The sequence below is a fragment of the Clytia hemisphaerica genome, unplaced genomic scaffold (genome assembly GCF_902728285.1).
Source record: "Clytia hemisphaerica strain Z4C2 unplaced genomic scaffold, Clytia hemisphaerica genome assembly, whole genome shotgun sequence".
Lineage (NCBI taxonomy): Eukaryota > Metazoa > Cnidaria > Hydrozoa > Leptothecata > Clytiidae > Clytia > Clytia hemisphaerica.
The window spans coordinates 1-12,080 of record NW_027103906.1 but is presented as its reverse complement, the minus strand read 5'-3'; the positions used below and the strand labels follow the sequence as shown (position 1 = coordinate 12,080).

Here is a 12,080-nt window from a genome sequence, read left to right as displayed (position 1 = left end):
TTCTAGGTTGACCGTAAATCTTTCAAAATCATAAAATAAATGTTTACACACCAGTGAAAGTAGTAAGTGCTAAAAACAGTAAAAGAATCAATATTATACGTAATTGATTAATGGCCCTTCTAGAAAATCACAACAAAGAATCCTTTATGCTCTAACTGCATCCCATTAACACAAACCTTCCCCAATCTCTTGCTGGTTATCCCGGGGAGAGATTCCAAAAAGTATCAAGAATCCAAGAATCTTAGTGCGGAAATGGGAATCTCATACAAAACAACGGTACCACTGGAGTTTTTAATGATTCAAAATGAAAATTCTGATTAGCAAAAGAGGTATCAAGATCGATGAAGTTTGATTAAAGCACAATTAGTTTGATTTATTACCTTGGTTGCCCATTCTTTTTACACTCTGATAGCTTATTAGTAGACACCCACGATAAAGCTTAAAGAGCAGGCCAATATCTATCATCCCATCGGCCAAGCGATGTCAATCGAACTGTTTGATTACCGAACCAAATCCAACAGTCATCGAACCAAGAAATTCCGGTTAGTTTGATTGATGTACGATGTGTTTGATTGATGTATGATGTGTTTGATTGAGCTGTTGCGCTAGCCAGCGCTAGCAATATAACTAGAATCATTTAAGCTACAAAAACACTGATCGGATTTAATCGAACTGCAATGTAAGTAATCAAACTTTAATCAAACATCAAACTGAACATTTTCTGGCAAAGTTCGTTTACTGTTAGATTAGGTTCGATAATCGAACACCTATCGTTCGATTTCGTTCGATGAAATGGTTCAATTACCAAAATCGCAGAATCGGTTTAATTGATCATCGCCTGGCATCGGCGAGGAAAAGCTGGAACCTTTACTTAAACCAAACTCATCGAACACCAATCAAACAATCAAACTTCATCAGATAAAAAACTGTCATCAAACTTATAGGTATAATCAAACTAATCAAAAAATTTCTTACCAAATTAGGCTCAGTAATCAAACAGCTGAATCGTTCAATTTCGTTGGATAGCTCGACAGTTCGTTCGATTACGGAAATAATAGACCTTTTCGCCTTTGCGTCCGCCATATTGAATTGTATGCAAAAATTATGGTTGCCGAATTGCCGTGGTGAAATTCCCTTAGAAAGTATGCAAAACATATGCAAAAAGAAAGTATTAAATAAAAACTTACATGCATAATTGGCATTATATTAAAGTGTAATCTTGTAGAAGAAAGATTAAATTTGCTTCTCTTGAAAACTAAAAACAATTATATTCACTCATCTCTTAGAACAAGCACTTCAAAAGACCATAACATTAGACAGAATCTCAAACTGAAAAATCACCCGCGAAGGTAAAAAACAATCCTTATTCGGCTGACGGCAAATTATTCTCCTGGGAATAGAGCCGCCAAATGATCAAATCAAAACATTGATAAAGTGTGACGTCATAATTACTGCTTTCAGTTTGCGTGTTTTGAAAGTTTGATGTGTGTACTCCGTCTTCGTGGAATTTCTTAATGGCATGAAAACAGAATATGCAATGTCTTTAAGAACAAATTCCTAAAAGGCTTTTGTTGTTCTATAAATATTTCCTTTTGGATTAAGAAATTCCATCTTTTATTGTTCTAATGATTATAATATTTATTTATAAGATGCTTTGTTGTCTTTTTAATCTTTGTGTAAACTTGCATATGTTTTGCATACATTCCAACTAAATCCAACCACGGCATTTTCGTTCCTGTATTTTTGCATACAATTCAATATGGCGGACGCAAAGGCGAAAAGGTCTATTGCTGAATTTCAATTGACATGATTTCTAGGAAATACATGGAAAAACTTGCTAAACCAGACTGTTTGTCACAACTGGTTAATATTTAACACATAACTATCTGGTGAAAAAAGGAAAAAAAGATCATACCTGTGCTATTTGTAGTTTCAGTAAAGAAGAGGGTTTTAGTGGGTTTTATGTGTGAGTGTTGTTGTTGTGTAAAATTAACTCTTTTTGTACTACTCACTGAGCATTATCAATTTATTGGTGCATTCACTAACTACACAAACATAAAATACTTAGTAGTAAACGAATAATAAACCTCTAAATACTCTACAAAAGACCAGAAAACATGATAAAAATTTATACAGGTCAAGTTTCAAAAGCATGCGTGCAATCAAGCAGCCATTAAAAAATTCTCATGATGAAGATAATGTTTACAAAGGCTTGGTTACACTTCTTGCACTAGTGTATATTAATTATTAAGAAAAGCGCTGTTTTTTATCTTTGTGAGTGAGTCCACTTTTAGAACATTGGCCGTAATACGCCCGCAGCCAAACGCCCACGCCATAATTTGCGCCCAAAAAATTTTCTCGCCACACACACACACACATAGAAAGACTATCGTAATACTTTCGCTATGCGAAATTAACAAAATGGCTGCACACTGAAAAAGGTGAGAGTGTTTGATTGACCAAAAATGGATTAAAACTAAGGTTTATGCCTTAACACTCCCCCAACAGAATGAAAATAAGATTTTTTTTTTTTTTTTTTTTTGATATATTAGAAAATTTTAATTTTTTGAGTTATCCAATTGTTTCATCAAATCTATTTCATCCACACCACGTATCAAAACCAACGAGCGAACTGATCGATGGGTCTCACGTTTGACTTTCTCGGTTGAATTTTGATACTGCACAATAACATCCCGAATCTTTCCATCGCGTCCTTTATTGATGCTCTTAACGATTCCAAATTGATAGTTTGCGGATAGGCTCGACTCCTGCTTGGTGAAAAGAACGATGTCTCCTGGCTTGATGTCATTGTCGTTTTTGAACCACTTTGGCTGATCCATTAATGCTGGTACGTGTGAAGTGAGCCAACATTCAAACCACGAGTCAAAGATCTTTTTGTTGGTTCGTAGAATCTTGTCGGTGTCATTTGTGACTGTTAAGGGCTCTGACGGTGAGCGGTCGTTGTTGCGGCCGAGGAGTAGGCGGTTCGGGGTGATCAGATCTGACATCTCGAACTCCTTGAAGTTGCCAACGGCTAATGGCAGATTGTTGATTGAGTTCGAGATTGTTGATGCCAGTGTCTCCCAATGAAGAATGGACAAACGTTGATTTCCGGCAGTTTTATCAATCGACTTCTTGATCTCCTGAATCTTTCTTTCTACACGTCCGTTGACATTATGTCCACCAACAGGACATGTCTCAAAATTGATATTCATTTTTGAATGAAGGTGTTGTTGTAGGTCGACGAAGTTGAATTGCATTGTTTCACAACCCTTTACGAGCTGACTTCCTTCATCAACGAGAAGCTTTTTCGGGTAACCAACCTCACAGGCTAGTCGTGTAAATGCTTGGAGAAATGACGTTGTGTTGTAGCTGTCCATGACTTTGATTTTGACAGCTGTGGTTGTAGCGCAGCAGAAAACGAGTAGCCAGATCTTCACAGTGGTGCGCTTGTGATGTTCTGAATAGGACTGAAATGGTCCAGCAAGATCAGTCTGGGCGACAAAGAAGGCAGGGGCAATCTTTAGGTTGTCTTCTGAGAGTGGTCCCATTATGACTTGGAATTTCCTTTTTAATAGATAACGACATCGAGGACAAGAGGAGCGAACTTGTTTTACGAGTGATCTTCCTTCAAGTAGTATGTAGCAGGTTTGAAGCACATAGCGCCCAAGTGGTTTCGATGCCAGAATGGATTGCTGTAGGATGATTCCAGTGAACTTCTTGTACAATTGAATATGCCAAAGGTGAATTTTTGTCGATAATTGGCACACAGAAGGTTAATGCAGTTAGGTCCTTCATGATGGCGGTAGCTTTTCCAATAGCGGTGATCTGATCGGTTGGGAGGATTCTTCCAGTATAAAAAAGGATTCCATCCTTTTCTTCAGATATTTTGTTGTACTTCGTTTTGTTGGTGAATTGTTTGACTTCAGAGGTTGCCTTTTTGAAGTAGTAGGAGGATTTGGCTCGTTCAATATCCGCATCATTTAGGAGTAGGTGTCTTTCCTTGGTAGAAGCTGAGGGATTTGGTTTGTGAAATTTTTTGAAGCTATTGATGAATTTAAGTACGTAAGCCATCACTCTGATTACATGGTTGAAATTTCTCCAATTGGGGTCGATCAAATAATTTGAGTATTTGTAGTGATTTGAAACGGCTTCTGGAATCATTGACTTGGTTGAGGATATGTAGCATTCGATACCTTCCTTGTGTACTTCTTCTCTTGACTCTTTCTTAAGATGTTGTTTCTCTTGCGCTGTCAGTGAGATGTCAGTAGTAGTCTTGGCTGGGAAGTCCGAAGGGTTGCTTCTCATCCATTCATATCCGTTGATCCACTTTGAATGTTGGTCGACATCTTGGATGGCTGTGCATCTTCTAGTGCCCAAGTCTGCAATCATGTCCTCTGATCTGACATATTTCCATTGGGATGTGTGTCTGTAAATCTGTGGACTTCAGATACTCTGTTTCTTGTCCATTGCTTTAAATTCAGGTGAAGGTTACAAATCCAATAGAGACTGATCTGAGAATCTGTAAATTTGATGCTCGACTTGTGTTTATCCTTCAGGGCTTGTTTGATTGTATGACCAGAGTGTGCATTGATCATCGCTGCATATAGCTCTGCACGTGTTTGAGTGTATTCATCTGAAATGAGTTTGGATCTACCAAAGATGAATTGACAGGAGAATGATCCATCCTTCTTCTTGAATCGAACATATATAGCGACACAAATGAGGCTTTTGCTTGCATCCCCAAAGTCAAGCGTCTGAATGTCCAAACTTGCAGCATCTTCTGGTACAACGGCTCTTTGATACTTGATTTGTTTGATTTCATTCATCATATCGAAATGGTCAAGCCAAATGGTCCGGATGTTATCGGGAAGAGCATCATCCCAATCCAATTTCCGAGTGACAAGGTCGTGAAGATCTAGTTTCATGGTGGCAACAATCGGTGTGTGATTAAACCAGTGATGTCGTAGAGTTCAGCTACCTTGGCCACGCATTGTCGTCGAGTTAGGTTCTCAGGTACCGTAGATACAAGTGTTGGTTTGCGACCTCGTGATTTTTTGGCGAAGTTGAGTTCTTGCACATCGAGAGAGATTTGATCTTTGAGTGGAAACCACTTGAGTCCAGCCACTCCAACCGATTGACCATCAGCAGATAGAGACTCTTGAGGAGGTCTTGATGAAAATGTGAAGCCTTTGAGGCCAAAGCCACCGTGATTGACAGCAACTTCTAGATCGTCTGCTATTGATTGGACTTCTGGCATGCCTGATGAACCTGACAAACAATCGTCCACGTACACATCTTCGGAAACAATCTTGTGGACGGTAGGATATCGGTCCTTGAGGATCCGGGCTGTCTCTCGCAATCCTCTCTCCGCTTGGTTGCCGCTTGACTTGATTCCATAAATGAGTGTTTTTATGACCTTCTCTTCTGGGGGCTGTGAAGGGTCCAGTGAGTCTTGCCAGAGATATCGTTGGAGTCCCCAGTGACATTGGTCCAATTTGATGGAGTTATTATACTTTTTTGTACATCAGTGTGGAATACCACAGAGTGGCACCTCCACCGCACAAATATATCAACCAATCGATTCATACTTTGCGTCCTTTTGCCAAGATGTCATTCAGAGAGAATCCTGTGTCGGTGGGCATTGAGGCGTCGAATACCACTCTGCATGGCGTTGACACCGAACTCTCCTTCCAAACGGCACGCCATGGTATGAAATTCTGGTAAGGTGATTCTTTGAGGATTTGTTGAGATTCTGTTGATAGATTTTTGACGTAATCTACATATCCAAGCTTCTGAAGTTTTTGTTCCGAATGGAGGATGTCTTCTCTATCTTTGGTGTTCTTTGCGAGGCGATGAACTTGTTGGTTGTAGACCTTCAGTGCAATATGTCGATTTGGTTGCAAACGGTGTGTTGGGTCAGCCATCAGTGGGAGGGTGGCAATTGATTGGTGATTTTGTACATCGACTGTGACGTAATCATTTATGATCTGCTGCTCTGTTTCCTCCTTGATGCTCATGATTTCGTTTGGTTGGTTGCGACACGTCTCACATCCTCTACAATTAACACAGCGAAATGACCATTCGCTGCCAGCACGTTCCGCTTCATTGAATGTGATGAGCTTCTGAACATCAACATCATCGTCTTCGTCAAGTGTGTGTTGTTGCTAGTGACGTCACCGATGGTTGCAGAATATCCGAGCATGCGCACATCTGGGTTGACTTGATAGCCATTTCGAAAGAGAGCCAATTGATTGGAGATGAAGTGTGTGGAGAGGTGACTTGAGCCAACATTGTTGAAGACCTCATGAGGTCCTCCGATGACACCAGTGGAACCGTCTGCGTTGATGAATTGAGATCGGTATATCGTCAGTCCAGATGGAAGTTGGAAGATGGGTTCTGGGAAGTATCGCTGATATCTGATGCCCACCATAAAATCGACGTCTCCTCCAATGGATTTAGGAACAGAAGGAAGAAATTGAAGTTTATTACCTTCTTTCAAGTATTGAGTCTTGATGTCCTCGTAGACCCTTCCTTGGAGTGGGTAGCTTGGAAAAGTCTCGGTTATGCGATCCATGCAAGGTCCAGTCATCATGGCATTAACTCCGTGGCTGAGAGGAATGGAGATGGTGTATACTCCGTGAGATGTAATATTGACTGATCCACCAACACCACCCATTGAGATGTCCCCAGAGAATTGCTTGATTGCGTTGGATCCAAGATGCCTGACTGCCTCGAAGCGACTGATAAAATCGCTGCAGCCAGAGTCGTAAAAGATGGTGTACGTTCGTTTGTTGATTTGGATGGACTGCAGCATGAAGATAGCACTGTTGGAGTCGTCTGTTGGAGCTGAATGGCTTGATTTGAATGAAGTGTGGAAGATCTTTATATCCTTGGAATACGTAGGGACTGGGAGTCTTCTGATGCATCGGCTCTTGTAGTGTTCGAGCACGTCTTCGTTGGTCTGGTCAAACTTGTGATCGTCACATACCAGTACATGTTTCTTCGTGATTTCGGAGTTGTGAGCCGGATTCTTGCAGATAAAGTCTCGTTGACATTTTCCTTCGGCGTGTTTGCCTCTATCCATTTGTGCTCCGGGATAAAGGCATTGATAACAGAGTCCATTGTCTTGGAGGAGGAACTTGAAACGTTGGCTGGTTGTCATGTCGACAAACTTCTTGCATGAGAAATACTGAATTAACTTTGTACCTCTCGGACCATTGGATTTTGATATGATTGGTTGCGCCACAGATGAAGCATATTGGCTCTTTGTGTTGGTTGGTGTTGGGGTTTTCCATCTGACGAGCCATAGTAAGTTGACGAACCAGACTTCCTCTTGTCTTTTCTCCTTGTCATTGGTTGAGTTGGATGTCTTGGTATTCGACTGGATGACAGTGACTTGTTGCTGTACCTTGATTTCTTTCTCCAGAAATTCAATCATCTGTTTCCATTTGTATTTTCCCTCTCTTGGACTTTCGCAGGTCAATGTCAGCCATCTCATCATTCGACTTTGACCAAGTTTGTTCGACAGGTGGGTTAGGGCGTCCACCATAGTATAACTCGTTCTCGATGTTGTGGTCGGATGCTAGATGCATTAAGTCCCGCATGACGTTGATGACCTTGCTTAACGATTCAGTGATTTTGATGGAGTCCTTGTGCTTCAAGTCAATGGAATTGAGTTTGGACAGCTTGTTGGAAAGGAGCAGACGTCTGTCACCAAACGCATCTTTGAGTCTTGTCCAAATATCTTGGATGTCGGTCACGTTCTTGACAAGCTCCAGGGCATGTTTTCCGAGATGATTGTTTTTCAGTAAGTCAGACTGGTACGATTTTGGAATGTCTGAGAACAGTTTATTGAACTCCGAGTTGAAGGTGTAAATGTCAATGTGCGAGTCATAGCCTGTGAACGTAGGCAATTTGATATTGAGCTGACTCTTTTTAAAGTTATTCAAGTTTATCAAGTTCTCTGGTTTGATTTCCTCTTGAAGACTGCTCTGGTATGACAATCGAAGCTCTACAACATGTCGTAATCCTCTTCAGGCTGGCAAACTTGTCTGGTTTGATGTTGAGATCGAGGAGTTCCTTCCTCTTAGAGATAAAACTGTTGAATTNGTGCTGACGGACGATATATCTTTCTTATGTTGCTTGAGGTCTTCATTGGTGCACTTTCCAGCAATGAACGTGATGGTGGTCTTCAAGTGCTTCATTGACTGAGTGAGATCGCCTATGGCAAACTCTGACTTGTGCTCTTGTGCGCTTGAGATGTAGCAGAAATGGCGATGTTATATTTTGTGAGACATTTCACATATTCACTGACTTTTGATGTAATTAATGTCAATTGTTTACTATAATTTTGCTCATAAACACCATCTTGATCTTGAAGATGAAAACGAAGTTCTCTATGTTTCTCTCTGAACTGGTTACGAAGTGTCTCAATTTTGGTAGCACACGATTTGATGAGTTCTGGCGACTCTTTGATGTTATCTGGTGCATAGTCTTGGATGATGTCAAGTATCTGATCCTCAAGACCTGAGGCTGAGAACAAAATGATTTTGATTTCTGTCTCTGCCATTGAGCGAATTGAAGTGTCGGACGACAGATGAATTGAAGTGTCGGACGACGGATGAATTGATTCGGTGTCGACGACGGACGACGAATTGAGTGTCGGACGACGGACGAATTGAGGTGTCGGACGACGGACGAATTGAAGTGTCGGACGACGGACGAATTGAGGTGTCGGACGACGGACGAATTGAGGTGTCGGACGACGGACGAATTGAAGTGTCGGACGACGAATGAATTGAAGTGTCGGACGACGGACGAGTTGAAGTGTCGGACGACGGATGAGTTGAGGTGTCGGACAACGGTCGAATTGAAGTGTCGGACGACGGATGAATTGAAGTGTCGGACGACGGACGAGTTGAAGTTTCGGACGACGGATGAGCGATAACCTTTTCTCCGGTTGATGCAAGGATGCGATAGTCAATACGATCTTTCTTCCTCGTGTTCATTGATCGCGCCCACAAACAGCAGTGATGTTGATTGAACGGTCCTGTTTGAATGTAGCGTCAGGATGAGATTGAATAAACAATAACGCCGTGTTTGTAACACTGTTCAGTGCATTAATTTATTGATGTGTAGTAATGTAGTGAACAGTGTTACAAACACGGCGTTATTGTTTAATTAAAATAACTTATTTTTCATTCTGTTGGGGGAGTGTTAAGGCATAAACCTTAGTTTTAATCCAGTTTTGGTCAATCAAACACTCTCACCTTTTTCAGTGTGCAGCCATTTTGTTTGTTTTTGTTTGGTCTGGATTTTATTTCACTTTTCCCACCATTTTGGTTATTCTTCATTTTTCTGTGTTTGATAAGCATTTGGTCAGTATTTTATTCATTAATTTTATGTCAATTTGATATGCATTTCCTTTTGTTATAATTTATTTCAATTTTTCTCATAATTTATTTTGGTCTGTAAATTAGACTTTTTGATCTGCCTATATAAATGCCACATCATCACTCAGACCTCACTTCAACAGAGACTTCAAGGAGTGAAGACCTCCTCTGACATGATGTCAACTCAAATCAAATGAAATCAATCAATAGTCTCTTTAGTTACTCACACATACAAGCACATTCAATTTTCATTTTCACACAGTTGGTGTTAGTCTTGACACACCCTGTGTTCTGCTGCCTGCTTACAGCATTCTACCTCAGCGCGGGAAAGCTAGCTACGCCGTACACACATAACCTAAAGATTTTTTAGCGCGGAAAAAGCTAAGTTTGTCGCGCGCACCACGGAAACGCACGCCACACGCATACAACCCCTGGTAAAATAATATCGAGATATGACCAAAAAGAAAAATCAGTTCCGATCAGAAAACTAGATTTAACTTGAAGAAAGGGTCTTTGTTTTTTTTTATTTACTAAAAGGGTTGGGGTGGTTCAGCTGAACCATTTGAACCCCCTCAGATCCGCCGCTGTAAAGGCAATTGACGCTACATTGTGTCCCAGCTGTTTGACCGAATAAGTCTTCGTCAGCTTGATTAAATGAACCTAAGACAGCTTTCGAAACTTGATACGTTGGCATGTTTGACGACATATTTTCAAAATAAGTAAGACAAAATGGTAGTTTGTGCAAATTTTGCAAGTTATATAGGTTTGATAGGTTAAGCAGGTTTAGTAGGTTAAGTAAGCTTAGCAAGAGGATGCAAGGAGTTCGCATGCAACCTCGGGTGTAGCTGATATATAACACAGACAAGCTTATGCTATCTTTTAATGATAACTTGCAAGTGAGGTAAACTTTTACCAGTATTTACACTTGCTGCTATCTTTTTTGGAATACAAGTAATGATAAAACAGTACTTGCCAGATTTGTAATACACTTTAAAACGAAGCAGAAACAAAAAAACTCTCACCCTTGTGAATATGAAACTACTTCTGTCGTCCAAAAGTCAACCAGCCACGATTTAGAATTTACACGAACTAAACTGGCCTATTATTGCTTAGCTAATTTTAACATTTTCCCAAGAAACGCTTAAAAGAGTAGGTGGCGCTTTATTAGGGAGGTAATATGGCTGATGCAAGAAATCGCGCATCGAACGCCATTAAAATCCCGGTTTTCCGAATAAAAAGACACAAGAAACCGAAAGTAAAATCGGAGAAATTGGAATAAAAAAACCAAACTCTTAAGTTGCGGCGGCGGCGGCTGGAAATAAGGGATTTGAAGGGTCACCGGGGCTGACCAACAAAAATGAAATATCAAAAAATTCCTGATGATGTATCGGTTTATATTCGCTACCTATTTCAACACAAAGGAATAAGTATGAAAGAGATTTGCAAAAGATTTCCAAAGTACCCTCAAAGAACTTTATACCGGCATGTACAGAAACCGATTGGAGAAAAACCTATCGATAAACGACACAAAAATCTTGGACGACCGAAAAAGCTGTCAGCTCGGGATGCACGAAAAATAAAAAACGAGATTTATAGACTTCGATCAAAACGAGACGTTTTCAACTCTACTCATATTCAACAATCTGCCGGGATCTTGAAGTCCCAGTGTAGCAATAGAACAGCCAGGCGCTGTATGAACGTGCAAGGATACATCTATCTCCAATGTCGTAGGAAGGGACCAAAACCGATTTGAAAAAACGAATGCAGTTTGCACGTGATAGCAAAAAGAACTTACCGGAAGACTTTTGGACAAATGGCATTAGCTTCTATTTGGATGGAGTTGCTTTGGCTCTTTTGCAAACCCTTACGAGTATGCAAAGACCAATCGAACAAGAACTTGGCGGCTTAGAAGCGAAGGATTGAGCATATACTGTACTGCCAAAGGAAAAAAGGAGGGTGTCGGTGGAAGAGTGGTTAAGTTTTTTGTCGCAAAAAAAAAATGCAAGGGTAAGCATGGTAAACGATTCTTACAAGATGAAGACCCATCTCAGAACTCCGCCAAAGCCAAAGAAGCAATGGCAAAAATAAAATGTTAATTGTTCAGCATACCTGCCCGTAGTCCTGATATAAATGTTATTGAAAATGTTTTCCACTTGGTCGGCAAAAAGATCCGGGAAGACGCTTTGGAGACGCTTACGGTGTAAACCGTTATATTAAAAAGTTTTCTTTACTAATGGTTTACGCCGTAAACTGTGTTAGGTTTACTGTTACAGAGTTATTATACAAAATATACAAAAGCTGAACATTTTTGCAAATCCTTATAACCTAAACAATATAAACACAACAAAGGAAGAGAAAGCAGCAAAAGAGCGCTTTTAGAGTCTTCTGAAGTTATCGATGAGCAAATGAAAGCATTTTGCACAGGGTTCAATGATCACCGCGTTTTTCTCATCAATTCTATATTTCAATTTGAAAACGTTCCATCTGGTTTTCATCATCACTGTTTCCCTTTTATCAATGTCACCGCTGATAAACTTCTTAATAATCTCGTGACTTGCAGTACTGAAAACCGGCTGTTTTTTGTCCCACAGGAGATCTTCTGCGTAGTGTGTTTTCGGGGCAGAGATAGAAGGGCCCCTCCAACAATTGAGAAAATCGTGCCAGGGCAAGATTTTCTCACTCCAT

At 40.4% G+C, this 12,080-nt stretch overlaps 2 protein-coding genes across 2 annotated transcripts; both read right to left on the bottom strand.

Annotated features, from left to right (window-relative positions):
• Positions 1-2,558: 2,558 nt before the first annotated feature.
• On the bottom strand, positions 2,559-3,551 carry LOC136809028 (uncharacterized). The gene has a single exon (XM_067065603.1). The coding sequence runs from the start codon at positions 3,549-3,551 to the stop codon at positions 2,559-2,561; it is 993 nt and encodes a 330-aa protein (XP_066921704.1).
• An 837-nt stretch (positions 3,552-4,388) lies between these two features.
• Positions 4,389-4,928, bottom strand: LOC136809027 (uncharacterized). The gene has a single exon (XM_067065602.1). The coding sequence runs from the start codon at positions 4,926-4,928 to the stop codon at positions 4,389-4,391; it is 540 nt and encodes a 179-aa protein (XP_066921703.1).
• Positions 4,929-12,080: the final 7,152 nt, after the last annotated feature.